The sequence below is a fragment of the Acinonyx jubatus genome, chromosome F2 (genome assembly GCF_027475565.1).
Source record: "Acinonyx jubatus isolate Ajub_Pintada_27869175 chromosome F2, VMU_Ajub_asm_v1.0, whole genome shotgun sequence".
NCBI classification, from domain to species: Eukaryota; Metazoa; Chordata; class Mammalia; order Carnivora; family Felidae; genus Acinonyx; species Acinonyx jubatus.
Window position 1 is genome coordinate 37,003,667 of NC_069394.1, and position 22,179 is coordinate 37,025,845.

General features: G+C 35.3%; 1 protein-coding gene across 12 annotated transcripts in view; it reads left to right on the top strand.

Moving 5' to 3' along the window:
• The window catches only part of RGS22 (regulator of G protein signaling 22), a 142,086-nt gene that overhangs the window by 114,132 nt on the left and 5,775 nt on the right, over positions 1-22,179 (top strand). For 8 of the 12 annotated variants that reach the window (XM_027064132.2, XM_053208423.1, XM_027064136.2 and 5 more), the window contains 9 exons: positions 1,792-1,860; positions 4,204-4,365; positions 9,770-9,949; positions 13,197-13,352; positions 16,494-16,592; positions 18,109-18,202; positions 18,321-18,401; positions 18,643-18,690; positions 19,570-19,681. In XM_027064132.2, the coding sequence (XP_026919933.1) occupies positions 1,792-1,860; positions 4,204-4,365; positions 9,770-9,949; positions 13,197-13,352; positions 16,494-16,592; positions 18,109-18,202; positions 18,321-18,401; positions 18,643-18,647 (846 nt within the window). In that variant the 3' untranslated portion in view covers positions 18,648-18,690; positions 19,570-19,681. Of the gene's footprint in view, positions 1-1,791; positions 1,861-4,203; positions 4,366-9,769; positions 9,950-13,196; positions 13,353-16,493; positions 16,593-18,096; positions 18,203-18,320; positions 18,402-18,642; positions 18,691-19,569; positions 19,682-22,179 lie in introns of those variants that run through there. The other 4 variants (XM_053208421.1, XM_027064133.2, XM_027064137.2 and 1 more) reach the window with 3 other exon arrangements.

The following is a 22,179-nucleotide window of genomic DNA, read 5'->3' on the forward strand; positions in this document are numbered from 1 at the left end:
TATAAATGGGCAAGGATATACAAGGGGGAAATAAATAAATAAATTATGGTAATTCTGTACTATGCAGATTTCTATAAAAAATGGGAGTATAAAAATGAGATTTCCACATGTACTTATATGATAGACGTTATTTACTGAGTGAAATAAGATGCAAAACAGTACATAGAAGATGATCCATTACATGTACTTATATCTCTGTGTCTGTCTATTTATGTATTCCCTTTTCTTTCTTTTTATCTATCTACCCACCTATCTACCTATATTCATGTTTATGAAAAAAGATCTAAAAGGATCTGCATTCTGGGAATGGGTTTGGGGAGGAAGAAGGTTTTTACTTCTTACTTTGTAAAGTGGGATGTTTTGTTTTTGCTTTATTTTTACTTTATAAAAAGCACATGTTACTTTGATTATTTAAATTGTCATCACACCTAAAACAGGCAAACCCGATCTTTATAAATTAACACAGGGGCAGAACATATAATTTTGGACTATAGTATGCAAAGCGCATACCATTAGTATTGATCAGGAGGAATCTTAAAAAACTGCCCTTGCGATGCCTGGGTGGCTCAGTCGGTTGAGCATTCGACTCTTGGTGTCAGTTCAGGTCATGATCTTGTGGTCGTGGGATCCAGCCCCATGTGGGGCTCCATGCTGAACATGGAGACTGCTTGTGATTCTCTCTCTCCATCTCTCTTTCTCTCATCTGTCTCCCCCGCTCTCAAAATAAATAAGTAAACATTAAAAAAATGCCTTCTATATTCAGTTTTTTCAAACACTTTGAGCCTTACTTATCGGGAAATACCCTCACTCTTCTGAGCACCTTAAGTTATGGAAAACGCAATACAGCTGGGAATATAGAATTTATAGTATGAAGAAGAGCTGTCTTGTTTTAGGCAAAAAGTTCCTCGAAATAAGCTTTGGGACAACTCAAATTTCCTCATTTCTTTCCTTCTTGCTCTGGCTCACTAGTATTATTTACCACATTTTCTATGTTTGCCATAATAACTTTATTGTAACTTGTAGCCATTTCCTGACTTAGCATTCTTTGGGTGGCCAGCAACATAAACTGATTCCGGCAACCTTATGCCAAAGACAAAAGAGAAGGGAGAAAATTTATTATAAAATAGTGCTGGAACATCTCACACACTGAGGGGAAGAGTTGGCACCCAAGCTCTAGAAAGGCCAGGGGCCAGGACAGCCCTGGAAACCCAGCGAAAGTTCCCGGACAGCTGTGGCTATAAAAAAGACTCAGTAGTCATGTTCCAAGACCTGGTCTCTCTAGGTCAGTGCCTGGATCTATCTGCTGTGGACAGGGAGGTAGATTCACATAGCACAGATTTGGCGGGAGTGGTTCCCAGGGGAAAATATTGTGAACAGGCAATAACCTCAAGAAATATCTACTATATTTCCTCTGTGTCTTGAATAACTTTTGTGTTCTAAAATTAGTTGTGGCTAGAAAAATAGCACCAAAATCTGAGAAGTCCTCATTATCTCTCCAGCTTCAATTTCCATGTAACCCAAAGTGAAACTTCTATTTGCATTTGGGGCAGTACACTAAGGTATTATTATCTTCACTTTGCAGTTGGGAAACTGTTCAGAGAATTTGAGTGACTTGCCCAGGCACTTAGGAAGGGCTTCCATTGCTAAATCAGATCCTCTTTCTCCTAAACTGCACTATCTCTTATCCCTGCTGACCTTTACCTCATTTTTAAAAGTTATTAACTTAGTAAATGATGACAAAAACGTAGGCACTCTGGATAAGTGGGAAAAAATAAATGGTTTTGCTTCTAGGTACAGATGAGGGATGTAGCTGAGGAGCTCTTACTACAGAAGCATGAAAGGAAAATCGGGGTCTGGAAGGCAAGTAGTGTGTGTTATATTCTTCCTCTTGCAACTTCTGCTCTGTCAAAGAATTATTTCTACCCCCCCCACACACACGTATTAAAAGAGACCCTCATCATAGACCCTGCTTTCTAAGCCACCAACTGACCACCGACACATTTAATTGGCTGATGGATTCTGGGGGAAAGTGTGATTCTACCAGCGCTGCCTTCTTAAAGCCCTCTTGAACTGCTAAACCCTAGAAGCGTGCTTTAAATATTGGATGGTAAATGTGTATTTTTGTTTATCTTGTTTGTGATGGATTTATTGAGACAAGCTGTTCGTTCCAGCCTATGATAGTTTATTTATTACTGAGACTGGATTACACAAAAAGAATGAGGTGATGTGTGCAGCAGAATTACTAAGTTAAATTATCTTATATTATGCTCTTTGTTGGAAATTACAGTTTGGCTTTAAAAGAATTAAGATAACTGTCATTTTGGTGATTATTTAAATGACTATGCTATGATACCTTACTAGAAAGTGCCTATTTTGTCTTTCAACAAGCATGATAAACAGTCTTCTTTTTGAGCTTACGAATTTATGTGTACTCATTCTTCCTCAGATCTTGCTGGAATGTGGGACTAGACCCAGGTGACCCCCTACAAACTAACTAACATAAAATTTTATTTGACTATTAGAGGATTATACGTATCTGTTAGGATGCTCTTTTTCTGTATTTTCCTCTTAAAAGGAAATAAACCATTCTTATGTTTGTCTTTTGCTATATTTTTTTTATTGAAATACTGAGTAGAATGGGCTTATATTTCATATTGTGCATTATATATTTTGTTATTTTCTGCTTAGTTAAATTACAGGTTTTAGTTAAATTACTTAAGTTTTAGTATCTTAAGAAGCAGGTCTTAAAACATTATTTGCTGAGTGGGTTTTAAATAAACATCCCAGTCTAATACATAATTGTTCCTATTTATAGGGCTGTAATTTTAATACGGAACATATGCTGAGGGTCTTAACTTTTTGACCAGAGAACATGACATGTGCCTCACTAAAACAGTGTTAGACATCTAATCGCTCTATCTGGGTTAAGGCACTGCCATTCTAGACTGCCTGGTGTTGCCTTTACTTTTCAGTTTCCAATTCAGATGTCATCCTCAAGACCCTTCTGCAAAGCTTTTGCTACTCCAGGCAGAATTAGTTACTCCTTTTGTGTTCCCATATTGCCTTTTATATAACTCTCTTAAACACATTGATGGTCACATATGATTTGTTTCAAGAAACTTATTTTATGCCTAACCAATAATGGATATTTATTATGGTGCTTTGACTGATTGTTACTATAATTCCTAAATTCATTTAAAACATTGTTGGGATGATGCTTCTTTGGATGGTTGTAGGCTAAACTCAGATTTAGGGAATGTTAATAAAACTTATCCAGTAAAATAATTACTATTCAGCAAATTCAGTAAAATCTATGTCTTATGTTTTTTAATCTGAGAGGCTAAAGAGGAATGGATATGTGATCTAAAATGGTCAAAATTTTAAAAGTAGACATCTTGTATTTCAAAATTGTGAAGATATAAACTAAGTATTACCTTTAAGCATTACTAAAATACTATGGGTCCTTCTGGCTTTTTTGTTATGTAAAGTAAATCCTCAGAGGAAGTTTATTATTAAAAATAATGTATTAATGATGATTTCTTCTATTATGAAGTATTAATAACAATTTTATTAAAATAATACAAAGATGTGTCACCTGAAAACATTATTTTTTTCTAAATAGAAGCTCCACAACTAATTTCCTGCTTAAATTAACAAGATTTGGTAATTTTTTTTAAAGATGTGAAAAAATATCTTAAATGTTCAAGTGCTCTTACTCCTTAAAAGGCAGGAGAGTTATATATTAATACATAACATATATATTACATATATGGTACATTATGTACTATATATCTGATATACATATGTAATTACAAAATACATAATAATAATGTAACAATATATATCATAACATTATGATTATATTTTTCTGTTTAAGCGCAGAACTCACACAGTGCACTAAAATGTAGTTCTTCACCTTAGTCGCAAAATGTAATGACATCCTTAATCAATGTAGTTATATGTTCTGAATCATCCAATCATTTATTTTTCTCTCCACCTCTAAAAACCTGACGCCATAAGAATATAAAGGAGAGAAAAGGGAGAACAGAGGGGTAAAGGGTGCCAAATTCTATTGTATCCTTGCCATAAATTTCAACAACCCAAAGTAAAGGAGGTTGAATGTGGTAATGTTTAGCCTAATAAATGACTTTATTATTGCTTTTTAGAACACAGATAATTTTCTGTATTTTCTGTTATGGACAGCCTGTGGAGAGTAAATGGATATCTTCATCTTGTGAAATCCTGGCTTTTCGTAAAGCATTATTGAATCCAGTTACCGCAAGACAGTTTCAACGGTTTGTGGCTCTAAAAGGAGATTTATTGGAAAACGGGGTACTCTTTTGGCAAGAAGTACAAAAATATAAGGTATTATATTGGAAGCTGGAGAAAACCACCTTTTTTTGTGGAGGAAATGCACTAACACACCAGATTCTTAATTGTAACTATATGGACAAGATTTGTATTAAGATATTCCAATTTTGTCATCTTCATACCAATATGTAAATGTTGAGGTATTTATTGTTCTATGTTAGATACATGTATTATTACACGGTGAAGAGTAAGCATGAGCCCTGAAATGATAGAATTAGATTTTTCAAGGTATTCACAGATATTATGACTTAATGAGAACCTTTCTCAAAAGAGTTTTAGTTACATTTTTGCATAGCATTTCTCTATAAATGTACTATAGACATTTTTTCCTGAAGATATCCATATTCAGTACTTGAACCAAGACCTCTTTCCCAGAATTTCTCCCAACCATATTTCCAGCAATGGTAATCAAAGATAGCAGATTATTGAGAAATAAACCAACAGAGATGAGAGGAGCTTTTCTATTAGCAAGAATGGCCACAGAGCGCTTGGATGGCTCAGTTGGTTGAGTGTCAGAATCTTGATTTTGGCTCAGGTCATGATCTCATGGTCATGGAATTGAGCCCTACATCAGGCTCCACGCTGGACTTGGAGCCTACTTAGTGTTCTCTCCCTTCCTCTTCTTCTACCTCTTCCCTGCTTATGTGTGTGCACTCTCTCTCTCAAAGAATAAAAAATAAAAATAAATAAGGAAGAATGGCCACATTCTAAACAAAACAAAAATTAAGTCAAAGAACAAGTGGTTAGGCACTTGTTTTTTAGGTTTAAGTGTTCATTGAAATCATATTGAATCTTTGCATTAAAGAAAGGAAAGGACTTTCTAGGTATTTAATCTAGAATTGAATATAGGAATGTTGTTTAGAAATACTTAAGAGGAGGCATCCAGACTCTGCCTAAATGCTCCCCTGGGTAACAGATTCATTTCTGGGCAAGTAGCCTATTTTATCCCATTATAAAAGTAGAGAATAAAAATAAAACTGGAATTCAAGAGGATAATACTTTCAATTGGTCTCATAATCTAAGTATGAATTATGTAATAAAAATATTCTGCAGCATTTATATTCTATATAGTTAGCAATTTCTCAATAAAGTCTATCTCCAAACTTTCTCCAACATGCCGTGAAACTCTTTTCTACCCTTTTCTGTTATGAACAGTTTTTGTACTCTTCTCACCTTAGAAATTTTCTCAGAAAAAAATATTTTGAGATAAGTTTTTTCAAAGTCTGTCACAAGATAAGCAATATTAAAATAATTTTTTTTAATTAAGAGGTAGAGCCTGTTTTCCAGAAAAGGCAGCTGTTGTGAGTGGGCAGAATTATTTTTAAGCTAATAAGAATATGAATAAGCCCAACCCTGCTAGGACAGAGGTAATACAATAAACTTTGCAAGAAAGGCATTTTAAGAAACCACACTCATAGAAAGTCAACCCTTAGTTGTGTGACCGCTTCTTCTTCAAAGCTGTCCTTGGTCTTCATTTAAATATCTTTTTTTGTGGTATAGAATGGAGGACATACAGTTCTAGGTAGCTATTAAAAATCATGCTATAGGAGGGAATTTGTTCATTCAGTAAGCATTTATTAGGTACCTAGTATGCCAGCCATTAAGCTAAATAGTAGGAATAAAAAGTAAATACAATACATTGCTTTCCCTCAAGGAGGGGGACATCCATGAAAACAAATAACATGAAAGAGTATTGATTTTGATCCATGTTCTAACTAGGTATAGTTTTGGCGCCGAGAGGGAATGATGCAGGGAGCGTAGTAGGTCAAGCAAATCTTAGCAGAAGCGATAATATTTGAATTGGGTCTTGAGAGAATTTGCTAGGTGGAAAGCTTTACACCTGGCAAAATCTTACTGAACTCACTTTTATATAGCTTACTCTTATTAAGTGCTTGCTATCTGGCACATGTTATCTTAATTCTTTTCATGTAACAACTAATTTATTCTTTATAAGAATCCTAGTAGGTCAAAACTGTTATTCTTGCCATTTAATAGATGAAGAAGCTGAGGCACAGAAGGGTTAAGAAACTCCTGACATCGCGCAGCTAGTTAAGTGGTAGAGCTTGAGTTTGAACGAAGGCATTCTATTGCTAAAGTTTATGCCCTTAACCACTAAGTTATGTTCCCTGCCCCCAGCAAAGATTGTGGTAATATGCTAAGAGATAAAGATCTGGGTTCTTTCCATATTTTCGCAAATAACAATGATTAATCAGTGTTCTTAAACACTGTTCTGAATTGTGAATATTTGGGAAGAACCTAGATACTCTGCAGCCATTAAAAATCATGCTGTAGGAGAATAATCAATGATGGGAAAGGATATTTTTTTTTTAAAAACCTAGTTACTATAAAACACCATACTTTAATCTAAAGTGTGTGTGTACATGTATGTGTGTGTGTGTGTATGTGTATGTGTGTGTCCATAGAAAAAAACTGGAAGAGTGTATTCATCCAGCAAATACTTTTTGAACATCTACCAAGGGCCATGAAAAATCCTGAGGATGCAACCATCATCAAAATAGTCTTCCCTCTTAGAGCTTACACTGTCATGGAAGGGACAGATGAGCGATAGACAAGGCAGTTGTAAGACTGTGACTAGGGCAGTGGTGATGGAAGCTCAGGGGGTAATGGGAGTACCTAAGATAGACATTTCTCCTGAACTGAGGGAGTCACCAAAAGCCTTCTAGAGGAAACTCTGTTTAAACTGAGCCCTTATGCTGCTGTTAGTGCACAGCCCGCTTTGGATCCTCTCTCCTCCTTTCTCTCTGCCCCTCCCTTGCTTTCTCTCTCTCAAAAATAAATAACATTTAAAAAAATAAAAATAAACTGGGACCTTAATGATAGGTAACATTAACTGAGCTAATGGCATAGTAGGGCAGAACAATTAGAAAAGAAAATCAATTCTGATTTTTGTCCCTTCACCCTCAAAATGAAAACTCCAAAAACTTGTTATTTCACAAGCCTTATATTCCATACTTATAAATGAGGCTTACCAAATAATTATATATGATAATCTCACTAGTAATGGGAAAAAATACACATTTGGTAACACATCTAACATATGTTGTATAAATAGGCATTTTCTGAGGGGGGGTTCTAAATTGAGTTAAAAATGCTAACTGTTGTCTTTTTTTTTTTCTTTTAAAATTTTTTTTCAACGTTTTTATTTATTTTTGGGACAGAGAGAGACAGAGCATGAGCAGGGGAGGGGCAGAGAGAGAGGGAGACACAGAATCGGAAATAGGCTCCAGGCTCCGAGCCATCAGCCCAGAGCCTGACGCAGGGCTCGAACTCCTGGACCGCGAGATCGTGACCTGGCTGAAGTCAGACGCTTAACCGACTGCGCCACCCAGGCGCCCCAACTGTTGTCTTAATGTAACATTTATATCAAGCTTTTTCCACATATAACTTATGTAGGATTTTATATGGCCAGCACTTAAATTCTTCTTTCTTTAATAGTGCCCATAAGATAGTGATTACAATGCCCATCATACAATGAGTACTTAAGTGTTAGCTCATTTCTGGCCTAGGATTACGAGTTTCCAAATTTGTTTGCTTTCTTGTGATTTGGAGAACAATGTCTTTGACAGAGAAATGCCATAAACTCAAGCTAAGCTACCTCTTTATTTTAAAAAATGATAGCCCTGCATTTGTCACATAAAACTGGGCCTTTTAAATGTATGGTCCCTATTTTTGAGTTCTTTGGGTATAAGGAAGATAATTTAATAGGTTAACTATAAAAGTATAAATACTAAAAGATACATAATGGCGCACCTGTCACTGCCAACATCCTGCTTATATTGCCCTTTTTGCTTTAAAATTTGTTTTAATTTATTTTAATTAATTAATTATATTTATTTTTATTTAAATTCAGGTTAGTTAACATATAGTGTAATAACGATTTTGGGAATAGAATTTAGTGATTCATTACTTACATGTAACACCCAGTGCTCATCCCAGCAAATGCCCTCCTTAATACCCATCACCCACTTAGCCCATCCCCCTACCCCACACCCCTCCAGCAACCTTCAATTTGTCCTCTGTATTTAAGAGTCTCTTAATGGTTTGCCTCCCTCTCTGTTTTTATCTTATTTTTCCTTCCCTTCCCCAATGTTCATCTGTTGTGTTTCTTACATTCCACATATGAGTGAAATCATATGGTATTTGTCTTTTTCTGACTTATTTAGCTTAGCATAATACACTCTAGTTCTATCCACGTTGTGGCAAATGGCAAGATTTCATTCTTTTGATTGCCAAGTAGTATTCCAGTGTGTGTGTGTGTGTGTGTGTGTGTGTGTGTGTGTGTGTGTGTATAATATCTTCTTTATCCATTCATTAGTTGACAGTTTGGCTACTGATGATAGCACTGCTATAAGCATTGGGGTGCATGTGCCCCTTTAAATCAGCATTTTTGTATCCTTTGGATAAGGACCTAGTAGTGCCATTGATGGATCATAGGGTAGTTTCTATTTTTAATTTTTTGAGGAACCTCCATACTGTTTTCCAGAGTGATTGCACCACTTTGCATTCCCACCAGCAGTGCAAAAGGGTTCCCCTTTCTCCACATCCTTGCCAACTTCTACAAGTTGTTTCCTAAGTTGTTAACTTTAGCCATCCTGACAGGCATGAGGTGGTATCTCATTGTGGTTTTGATTTGTAGTTCCCTGACAATGAGTGATGTTGAGCATCTTTTCATGTGTCTATTAGCCATCTGGAGGTCTTTTTTGGAAAAGTGTCCGTTCATGTTTTTCATTTCTTCACTGGATTATTTGTTTTCTTGGGTGTTGAGTTTGATACATTTTTTATAGATTTTGGATACTAACCCTTAATCCAATATGCCTTTGCAATTATATTGCCCTTTCGAGCCTAAGTCACCTTGGTGTTGAAGCAGTTTTGGTTGGGAAAGCGTTTACATCCACCTGCAGATTGAGTTAGGTACCCGTTTTCAGTGTTCTCCTAGGATCCTGTGTACACCTCTACTGTAGTACTTATTAGCTAACTCATATTGAAGTAATGTGTTCTCTTTCTTCTCCTCCAGTAAGATTGAGCCTTTAAAGGCAGATACTATCTTGGGGCTCAGCTGGTATATAGTAGGCACCCATATAAATTTGCTAAATGAGTCAAAGTAGACTTTGAAGCTGTTCCTTTACCTAGGAGTAGAAGCACTCAAGGGTAAATGAAACCTGTATTTATGTATGATGTATGCATCAACGTCTTAGGTTCCTCAAACCCAAGAGAAATAGAAGATACCGTTTTATAGAAAGATAGCTTTCACATGTCCTCATGTCCTCTTGATCTGAAGTTAAAATCTATGTATTACTGGAAGATGTATTGCCACAATTCTACAAAGTGTTCTAGGAATGCGTTAATCATATATTGTTCTCTCTTTCCTCCTGTTCAGGACTTGTGCCATTCTCATTGTGATGAGTCCATCATTCACAAGAAGATCATGACTATTATCAACTGCTTTATTAATTCTAGTATTCCACCAGCTTTACAAATTGACATTCCAATAGAGCAAGCCCAGAAGATTATTGAACACAGGAAGGAGTTAGGACCCTATGTATTTAGAGAGGCACAGGTAAGAGATCAGGGCGTGCAGTATCAGTTAAGCGTATTTTAAAATACATTAACAATCTAGATATTCTTTTAAAGATTTTGCATTATTCATATTTGACAGGGTTACAACCTTCCTTCCTTAACTGAGATTACTTCTATTTAATGAAAAAATATTTGCATATTCCACAGAACATAAGAAACTAATAACTTACTATTTTGTTGATAATACACAGCAAATATAATTATTTAAATACTATCCTTGACTTTCTATGATTATCATTTTTGTTTTTAGCTTATAAAACTCCAGCCAATTCCTCCTTCCTTTCCCACCATTCATGTTTCCTTTAGAAAATCTGCTACCACAAATATGTGTAAAATATGTGTGTCCCAAGATTTGTGTATTTTTAAAGATTGGAATATTCACATAGCTCATAAAATAAGTGAGAGGAGATTTAAGTACCTAACCAACATAAAGTACACAAGCTCATGAAAAGAAAATCATGCCTGTTAACCTGCTCAAGTTACTTCTTTTTAAGATAAATAATAGAAAACAGTGATTTGGTGGACATAATTTATTTGCATTTTTAAAAGCCTTTTAGTGATGTTGTTCTTGAAAAATGATTAAGAAAAATAAATTATAATAGGGGTAATAGGGAAGGCCATGTCATGATTTAAGTGATATGAACCAGAGATTTAGGATACGATTGCCCTTGAGCATGGAAAAAAGGCCATTATTCCTTAACATTCATTTGTGAGCCAGCTGTGTTCTAAGTCCTCTGAGGAACTGAAATGGACTCATAATCCAAATTATGCATTAAAATAGGTGAAAATACAGATGAATGATTGAGGAAGTGCTAAACAGAAATAGAGAAAACATGGTGCCAGAATCGTAGTATGTTTGTGAAAAGATCTTAGAGATCACTTAGCCTAGCCTAGGTCTCTGGATAACCAGGCCAGGGCTTGCCCATCTACATCAAAGACCTTGAGTTTGCAAGTGCATGTCTGGAACTGCTTATATTGGTTGGTTTTGCCATATTGTCTAGGGATTGAAGCCAGCAAACTGTACTGGAGTCCTCTAGTTTATGCATTCTACTTGATTTCCTAAAATAGAGTCCTAGACATAATTTAAATGTGGACTTTAGAGCATCAGAAAATAAGAGAATCTTTCTATAGAGTCCTCACCCCACCAAACTGATTATTCCTCCTGCATTTCCTAAGGAAGTTCAGGGAATAGCATCACCTTCTACCCAGGTGTGCAAACCAGAGGTCTGGTTGCACATCTCTTACCACTCCCTGCCCTCACCCACCAGTCTTGCTGAAATATCTCTGGTTCTACAAAGGAGCCTTATTCTCTTCCCTCCTGAGTTTTTTGTGTTATCATCTTCTCTCCCTTGTGCTTCTGTAACATCCTGCATATGTTTCTGTTTATCGCACAAAACTGAAAATGACTATTTTTATGCTGACTTTCCCATCTGATTGTAAGGTGTTTGAGGGCAAGGCATGTTTCTTATTTATCCTTGTGGCCCAAATGCCTAGCACAGAATAGGCGCTCGATAGCATACTTGAACTCATGGATGATTGACATGAGAAGTGATCTATTGTGACAGAAAGGAGTAAAATCAAATTGGAAATGAGAGCAAAGTTAAGTGAAAGGGCTGCATAGTAGATAAAAAAGCCTATTGCCTGTTCTAATATTGTTAGCAGTGTGACCTTTTCCTATCCCCCACCGGCACCCCTAATAACTTCGAAGTTTTCTTCACTCAACCAAATTTTCACTGGCCCTTTTAACTCATACTAAAGTCATTGCCCATCTACTGCCAGTGAGCAAAGTAGCTCTATATTTATTACAACATTTTCCTACCTACAGTTTGATTATCTTTTGAGGTTCTCGTGGTACAGAGTAATTTTTGTGACAAACACATATGTTATTAACTTAAAATCTTAATTGCAGCTTTTAGGAGTAGAGTCGTTTTATGTCTGCCATTGAAAAATTGTGTTCTAATTGAATGACGTTTGCTGGAAGACTTTCTAGATGGAAATAAATGTATTTGAGAGCAGGGAATGACTCAGGTTTTGGATAGATAACTGAGAAGTAGGGTCAATAGTTGGTAAATAGAGAAGGAAGAGGAGTATTTGTTTGAGAAGTTCATATAGAAACCACCACGATACCTTGACATTAGATCAGGGGATTACTTAAATAAAGATATAGCAGGTAAATGTAAATGAAATTTGGTTTAAAGCCTACATTTCATCAAAGAAAGTATCTCTAGCTTTTGTGATCACAATGCCGAGAGGCTACAGAATTAAATGATAAAACTATTTTAAAAGGAATAAAAAATTTTAGAATTACTAATAATATTCATGTACAGAAAAGAGGAGTAATGAAATATACCAGCCAGTTGAGGACTCTATTGATCACGGCAGCACTTACTTTTTATAAATTCCTCTTTTCCTCTGAAGAGTTGGCTTGGAGCCTAATGGGATGGTTCAGTTTTCTCTAGGGCATTAGGTAAAGGCCATTCCTAGTAACAAGATGTTGGACTTGATCTGATGTGGCAGGTCCTACCTTCTTGGAAGTAATATATGCCTCTGGAACTAATGGAAATACTTGGCATGGGACTTTGAGCAACAATTCTTATCTCTATAAATATCACAATTAATCACTTAATGTGGAGTGTCCTCATAGAAAGCCTTTGTCCGGGATACCACCCTGCTTTTTAAGTGTTACTTTTCTTGCTCTCACATAAAAGAGATTATATCATTTAAAAGTTACTCAAGATTTATTTTTAGATCTGCGGCTTTGTTTAAGAGCTTTTCCAGAGGTATTTCCTTTCTCTAAAAGAAAGAAAAAGGGGGCACAGAGGCGTTCCTCTTGATGGACTGAATATTTGGAATACTTGCATAAAACAGCAGAGTGTGTGGCAGATCAACTAGTGTATGTTTTAAAAGAAAACATAAATTTCTTATTTAAAAAGACCTAATGGATTCTTTATTAATACAATCAATTGGTTAGGGAAACATAAAGAATAAAGTAACTTTTAAGTATATGGTTTTATTTTTAAAGAAAGACTTCTCATTGGTAGTAAAAAACATTGATGATAAGCATGTGCTGAGCTAAACTATGCCAAGATGTCTGGAGACAGTAAGTTGGAGGAAACACGCTGTATATTAAAGATAGAATAGTTAATCCATTATTATGGTGAATTAGAGTTTAAATTGGTACATTTGTGTAAAATTGTAATCTGAGACATACTTTGTTTTTTATACAGATGACAATTTTTGGGGTTCTATTTAAATTTTGGCCTCAGTTTTGCGAGTTTAGGAAGAACTTAACTGATGAAAAAATTATGAGTGTTTTAGAGAGAAGACAAGAATATAATAAGAAAAAAAAATTGGCAGTCACAGAAGACGAGAAATTTGCAAAGGTAAGACAAGACTCAGTTTGAGTTGAGTCAGACTTTTAAAAGGTATGTGGTGTGTATGAATTTGCAGAAGAATTCAGGCTGGGGAAAATACAGAGACATTATAGAATACAGATTTTAGTGGCTTTTAAGCCTTTAGCCAGAGGTTTCAGACTTTGTTTTGAATTTCTCAAAATACATCTCAAATGTCACCTCTTCCATGTGAAAGCTTTCTTGACCCTCCTAGGTCGCACAAGCAGTTCACATCCACTGTAGTAACATTCCTACCTCTCTTGGAGAATGCTTTATATTGTCTCATGAATAAGTTTTTGCATCTGTCATTCTCACTGGACTGAGATTCCCAAGGATAGTATTTGTCTTGTGCATCTGTGTATCATAGCGCTTAGACCAGTGTCCACCACAGGCTCAATTATTAAGCAGTGTTTACTGAGTAAATCAGGAACGAAAACAAAAATGAATGAATGAAAAAAATGTTATGTACTCATGGGAAAGCATTTTCAATATTACAATAACAAACTGATACATTGACCACAAAATTTATAAATATGAATTATAAATTGCCCAGCCTGCCTATTTGTCTGTCAATCTGTCCATTTATTCACCCATTCATCTGTCTGTCTCTTTATATTTATCTACTTTCTTTGAATTGAAAAAGGCTAACTGCTCATGACTAATGTATTTTATTTACTTGCAAGCTTATACCTATTCTATTTTTTTAAAAGAAATTTAGAAGGTATCAAAAAATACAAAAGTAATATGATGACAAACACTGCTAACATTTTGCCTCATTTTTTTTCCCCTCGTTAAAATATTGTAGAAAGAGTAAATACTGCAGAAAGAGCAAACTCTCTTAACCCCAGCTCTGAGTTCCATAACCCTCCCCATCCCGAAGAGCAACCATTAAACTTGGGATATATTCTTCCAGCTCTTTTTAAAGATAGTGTTTTATACATATATATGGTGTCATAAACAATGTAGAGGACTGTGGAGGTTCTTAAAAAACTGCCAAACTTCTCCAAAGCTGCAAAACCAACTTGCTCTGTTCTGATGTTTGTATGGTGTATCTTTTTTCATTCCTTTACTTTCTATATCATTATATTTCAATTAAGTTTCCTATAAACAGCATATAGTTGGGTCACGGTGGTGTTTTTTAAATCTATTCTGCCAATTTCTGTCTTTTATTTGGTGTGTTTAGTCTCTTTGTCTTTATTATGGTTTTTAATATGCCTGCGATTTTATTTCTTGTTTTGATTGTTCCCTCTATTTTTCATTTTTTTCTGTTTCCTTTGTCTTGCATTCTTGTGGATTACTTGTATGTTTCTTAGAATTTTATTTTGGTGTATCTTTGTTTAGATATTTTAGTGGTTGCTTTAGATACTACATTATAGATACATAACTTTTCCCAGTCTATTGGTGTTAACATTTTCCCAGTTTGACTAGAGTCTAGAAACTAACCACCCCCCCACTTTAAGTCTTTTTCCCTCTCTTGTTTATAGTTATTTTAAATATTTCCTCAGCATATACTGAGAACCACATCGGTATTATTGATGGTTGAGGAAAATATAAGGCATTTCAAAGTGAGCAGAAAATGGCAGATGATATCCATATAAAGCCATCATAAGAATAAAACAGAAAGTGAAAACTCTGACATTTTATAATTTTTGCTTCAACCATCAAACATAAATTAGGAAACTCAAGGAGGGAGGAAAAGGCTATTATATTAACCCATACTTCTGCTGTTCCCATTTTTCTTCCTTCCTGATATTCCAAGATTTATTATTTTCTTCTGTCCTTTCCCTATAGGTAAGGTATTGTTTCTTACTTACTGCCTTCAAGATTTTTTCTTTGTCTTTGGCTTTCAGAATTTGATTATGATATGTCTCATGTGGATTTCTTTGTACTTATTCTGTTTGAGGATTGCTCAGATTCCTGAGTCTGTAGGTTTATGTCTTTGCTAAGTGGTTTTTTTTGGGGGGGGGGCAGATTTATATGCATATCATATGTGTGTATATATGTGTATATTTAAACTTTTTGATACATATATATGATACATATACATATTATATACCATGTGTATGCATGTGTATGGATCAGAAAGTGTATATAAATAATATGTGTATAAATCCCCTACCTATCTCTCTATTCAATCAAATTTTTTCTCCCTTGGGTACCTTATAGCTTCATTTTTCAGAGATTTTTGTCTTTTTTTCTTCAGTCTTCTTTTAAGTTTAGTAAACTCATTTTACTTTTTATATTTTTGGTCTATTTTTGGCCCAAGTTTCTGCATTTATGATTTGGTATATTATTTTATGTATACAAATGTTTATATAGGAATATTTAATTAATTTTGGGTGCCTATGTTATAGTTTTCCTCTGATTCATGACTGGATTTCTTGGAGAGTTCTGTCATCAACTAGCATCATTTATAATCATAAAAAAAAATCGAATAGCTTAAGTTCCCAGTAGCAGGCATTGATTAAATTATCTGTGATACATACCTTTACTAGACTATTATTTACCTGTTGAAGTGATGATATAGTTGATTTTTTTATCACTCAAGATTTGAGTGCTTAGAACAGTTAATTCATTGATGATGCATTTTATACATTTCATTATCCACATATTCAGGTGTATACTATATATTGAATTGTAGGCATACTGGTGAATGACACTAAGACCCTCCCCTTTACATTTCCACTAGAAATATTTTCACAACAATTTGCATGAAAAAGCAGATTTCAAAAAAGCACATATAGTGTGATTCCATTTGTATGAAATTTATGTAATAAAATATAAATACTAAAATTACAGGTTATATCTATGTCTTTCCCTAGTGAGAAGCTTGGATGGATGTTTATGAAAAGGTTTACAGTGGTTTTTCCTAGATGCCAGAATTGGGTGGCAATTTTTACATTCCACTTCATAATTTATCACTCATTTTAAAATATTTTTATATTAGTAGGAAATAAATGTAAAGAGTTCATAAATGATGTCAAATTAGTAACACTGACTTGATGAGACCTCGAGTGTGGTACTCATTACAAGATATTTTTTCATCTAATGTTATGACTCCTTAGCTGTAAGTTTGTACTAGTAGAGTTTTTACCCCCCCCCCCTTTTTTAAATAACTTAATATAATTACAGGATGGAAGCAAACAATATGCAAGTTCTTCAGGATCTGCTATCAAAACAGCTGCTTTACCCAGTGACCCAGTTTTCAGCCTGCAAGCATATGGTCGACAGGTAAGCTGTACGGGTGTTACAGATACCACTTCTTTAAAACATTGGATAGTAGAATGCAGTAACTCAGTTATTGTCCAGTAGTAGAGTTGTGCTTGTTTGAAAATGAGGGCAAAATTATTCTAGGAGAGATTGGAAGGGAATTCCCTTGAGCCTTCAGAGACTATTAAAATTTCAGCTGATCCTGGACAATATAATAAAAGAAAATACTTTTTTATACACATGAAGAAGATTTAAGTGGCAGCAGTTGAAATGACTAGCTTACTGAAAAAGAGAATAAGGCAGATAGGGAACAAGACAGAATACACTTGGTTGACATATTCTTGGGTTTAAAAAAAAGAAAGAAAAATGTCAAAGCCTTAATCTCAAATTTCTTAATTCTTTGAAGTGCTCACAAAATTGGCCGGTACATGACCATCAGTGAATACATTTACAATTTTTATGTTTATATTTACATTTAACTTGTAAATTAATATCATGTCCCTGAAATTTCATAAGTCATGTCCATTTTTAATGACTTGTGCTTGCATCTTAAGAGGATTCTAGCTCAAGAAACAATCTTTTTGGCATTTAGGAATGTCAAATAAATTCAGCCGCTCAATAAAGATAGCTGATAGACTATAAAGCTATTATTGAGACAAGGGGAATGTCAATTTTGTGACACCATATATTGAAAAAGGTAACCTCTAAAGTGTATGATATGTAATAATGCCATTGGGAAAAACATTTATTAGAAAATGACTAGCATTAAATTTCAGAAACGTGGTATAAAAAAGGGTGAAATGTGGAACTAGAGATAACAAGCTTCTAATTTTCAATGTCATTTACAAGTCAGTGTTACCTGGGAGCCTGAAAAAAAATCCCTGAATTTGCTTTGAGCCTGTTTCCTTGTCTGTTAAAAGGAGAAAGTGTGAGAAAAAGGAATGGTTATGATGACAATCTCCTGTCATATATCTCAAGAGTTTCGTAAGAAACTAAAAAGCTTTTGGAAACCAAAGGCATTTCCTAAATGTAAATTATTATTGTTGTTGCTATTGAAGAGAGACATGTTGAATTACTCTAGCAATTGGTACAGTGATAATACTGTGCCATTTTGCAAGTGTGGATTCTCTGTATGTGCATTTGTTTCTGATAGATTTTGCACGTTTAAGAATTGTAATTAATACAAATGCAAAACTACCCCCCTCAAAAAAACTTGGATCTCTCTTGAGCACCTAAATTCATAATCAAATTAAATATATATATATATATATATATATATATATATATATATATATAGGTGCGTCAATAGCTGTAAAGAACTCCATAAAGCCTTTGCAACATTGATTCACTGAGAAATAGTTATAACTCATATAGTTCTAGACACATCATTGAATTGTCCTATTCAATGATCTGTTATTGAAGTTTGTTATACTTCAATAAAAGGTTTAAATGAAGAGGCTTATATAGGCCATCTTACCTTCAGTTTATTTCCTGGGACAAACATTCCCAAAATTAACTTTGAAAGCTGTCTTTCTAGCCAACCTGGTGCTACTCCAAGTACATAGAAGCCTTAGAACAAGAGAGGATTCTTCTTAAAATTCAAGAAGAACTGGAAAAAAAGTTATTTACAGGTAATTTTTCCTTTCTGCTTACAGAACTTCTTTGTTATCCTTCTATCACAGATTAACTCTAGAGGACTTTGCTGATGATCACTTCACAGCTCTCCTTATTTCTCTTATTTTTGTGCAGCTACACCATCTTTTACAAATTTTAAGTCTGCTGCTTCAGCTGTGTCTTTGAAAAAGACTGTATCTTCCTATAACATCCAGAGTGAGTTTTCAGTGACTGTTGGCAGTTCTTTCTTCCTTGTTAGAGTTCAGTCTCTCATTTGGCTGTTCAGCAAAGAGAGAGCAGGAAGAGAGGAAGACTGACTCCCTCCCAGCTGCTCTGACCCACAAGTTTGGAGAATTTCAGTGTATGTTTGTGCATGTGTGTGCACGCGGTTGTGTTCTCTCTCTTTCTGTGTTTTTTTCTCCTCTGCTGAGAACCTAACTCTCTATCCCATTTTCAGAGTGACAGTACTCATGTGGGTGTATAATCTGCTGCTGCTAGATGCAAGGTAAGTCAGACTGAACGTTGTGCAGTACCATTCATGTCCCTGTAACATACACACTCATGCACATATGCAGTTGCACACATGCAAAGCATGCACACGCCACACACACACACACACACACACACACACACACACACACACACCCTGCTAACAAATTGACAGTAGGAGAGATCACCTCGCCTGCCCTCTAAGTGGCAGTCTCCTGAAAAGGAAAGCTTCTAGGGAATGATCACTTATTGCTTCTATTCACTCCTTATCTCTTCTTGCACAAAGAACAATGGAAGAATAGTCTCTAGCTCAGTCTCCCAAGTTTTCCCAAGCTGAGTTTTTCCAAGCTCCATTTCCCCACGTTGGGAATGTAAGAAAGAACTAAAAATAAAGAACTGAAAATCAAGCCAGGTCCTTCTTTCTTGCAGATGCTGATGGGATTATATAATTTTGACTGGATACTAACGTTAGAGGTTACCAATGCCTTTACAAAATGGTATAGAAGTATAATGTAGTGTATGTGTGCCCCATGGACTCAGTACTTGAAGAACCCAGTAAAAGTCCCGTTTCTCTTATCTTCTGTCTTACTGCTTGATTTTTTGTTTCCGAAAATCCTTTTTGTGGATTTTGGTTTTCTGGTTCTTGGAAGGATTTGATGAGCAGGCCTTTATGTTCTCTGCCTGCTTATCTTTTTTCTCTTTTGTTTTACCCTAGCTGCTGTACCCTTCTGCCAATTCCCCAACCTCTTAGGCCATCCTTATAAGTGCCTCAACATGTAGGGTTTGTTGACGTATCTGCTCATTTTTTTAAATCCTTATTACAATTCTTAGTTTATTTTAGATTTACATTTTCCATAGCTACTTATGTTTTCAACCATTTATTTTTCTTTTGCAGGAATTCTCTAGACCAAATTTAACTGATATGGAAGCTCAAGTTATTATTTTTTTGATGGCCTGCATTAGGGCAAGCCTACCATCTAAATAAAGTTTGGCATGTTGTACTCTTATAGTTTTAAAGTGACAGCTATTCTGTACACATTACAAAAAAGACCATAAAATTTTTAAAAACTCATTTAGAATAAAATGACTTCTATCTAGGTTAGAAGAATCAAAATGTTTTACTCATCACAGAACTTAAGAAAGTATCATGTTATGCTCTTCAAGTAATCTTTCAATAAATATTCTTTGAGCATTTACTCTATTTGGTTAGCAGACATGTTCAGCAAGTGGTTAGGGGCAAATATTCCTAGTAATAAATTGGCCCAAAACATAAAGTGAAGTGACTTCCAAACCTTATTCCTATCCCCAACTCTCTAAAGGAGCCATATATTAAAGCAGTGGTTCTCAGATGTAGACTTCACTGTGCATAAGGCTCACTTGTGACATTTGCCAGCAGTGCAGATTCCTAGGCTCACTCTCTGAGAGTCTGATTCAGTAGCTCTTGGGCAGAACCCATGAATCTCCCTCTTTAACAGACATCCTCGGTGATACTGATATAGATGTTCCACAGGTCACTCTTTGAGATGAACTGTTAGGGTAAAAGAGAAGAGCTTTAAAAGGTAAAATCCCTCTTATTAACTCAAGTTACACTTACATCAGCGAGAGCCCAGACATACACCCTCCTGTCCTCTTCCCCAGAGAGAAAGGAGAAGGTGTCAGAAATGACCAGGGAGAATGAAACTTCACCAGATGTAGGCCTCAAGACTCAGAAGCTCCAAAGACTATGACTTGGATTACCGGATTAGAAGCATTGAACTTCTACTTTCACACAGTCCCAGATAGTATTTTCAAGGTAGGAATTGCTATTCCTGATTCTTGAAGAGTTACACATTGTAAAGGAGGAAAGCATCAGGAGGCATCAGAAAAACTATTCTTCTAAAGCAGTGGTTTCAGTACGTGTTACAGCATTGGAACCCTGTGGTTTTATCTATTTCTACCCTGCTCCACACCCCATAGTGGCTGTGAAGTTTGTAATTAACTGTTTTCTATGCATTGCACTTCTTTTCTTTTCTTTTCTTTTCTTTTCTTTTCTTTTCTTTTCTTTTCTTTTCTTTTCTTTTTTTCTTCTCTTTTCAGTGTTTCTCTCTTTTTTCTGCCTTCTCTTGTTTTTTTTTTTTAATATTTTATTTATTTTTGAAAGACAGAGCACAAGCAGGGGAGAGGCAGAGAGATAGGGAGACACAAAATCTGAAGCAGGATCCAGGCTCTGAGCTGTCAGCACAGAGCCTGATGCGGGGCTGGAACTTATGAACCGCAAGATCATGACCTGAGGTGAAGTCAGATGCTTAACCGACTGAGCCACCTAGGCGCCCCTTCTCTTGGTTTTAATTGAGCATTTTACATGATTCCATTTTCGCTCCTCTCTTAGCATGTCAATTATACTTCCTTTATAAATTTTATTATAGGTTGCTGTAGAATTTGCAATACACATTTACAACTAATGAAAGCCTGCTTTCAAGTAACTCTGTCCCACTTCATGGGTAGTGCAGGTGCCTTATAACAAAGCATGTCTACTTCCTCTCTCCTGTCCTTTATCACTTTGCTGCCAGTTCATTTCATTTACCCATATGCTATAAAACTGAATGCATTCTTGCTATTATTATTTTAAACCGTTTTCTGTTAAGTCAATTAAGAATAAGAAAAATAAAATATTATTTTGTTTTCACTTATTCCTTCTCTAATGCTTTTCCCTTCTTTATGTAGATCCAAGTTTCTGACCTATTATCATTTTCCTTCTCTCAGAAGAACTTCTTTTATCATTTCTTGCAAGGCAGGTCTACTGGAGACAAATTTTCTCATTATTCGTGTGCCTTAGAAAGTCTCTAGTTTTCCTTCATTTTTGAAGGGTAATTTCACTGTATGCAGAATTCTAGGTTAGTGGTTTTTATTCTTCAACCCTTCAAATATTTCACTCCACCCTCTTTTTGCTTGCATGTTTTCTGAAGAGAGGTCAAATAGAATTCTATCTTGTTCCCTTGGCTTGTTTCAAGACTCTCTCTGTGATTTTCTGCATTTCATATATGGTATGTGTAGGTGTACATTTTATGGTAATGTGCCCTGCTTGTGTTCTCTAAGCTTCCTAGATCAGTGGTTTGGTGTCTGTCATTAATTTTGAAAATCTGGCATTATTCCTTTAAATATTTCTTCTATTCCTTCATCTTTGTTCTCCTTCTGGTAATTCCATTGCACACATGTTCTATCTTTTATAACTGTCCCACAGTTCTACTGTTCTTTTACATTGTTGTTGCTGTTTTCTCTTTGCCTTTCAGTTTTGGAATTTTCTATTGATCTTTCTTCAAGCTCACTGATTCTTTCCTTAGCTGTGTTTAGTCTGTTGGTAAACCCATCAAAGGCATTCTTCATTTCTGTTACAATGTTTTCAGTTTCTAGCATTTCCTTGTGAGTTTTTCTTAGAACTTCCATCTCTCTGCTTATGTGACCCATCTAGTCTGTGTGTTATCCACTTTTTTATTTGATCTCTTAGCATATTGATCATTCTAAATTT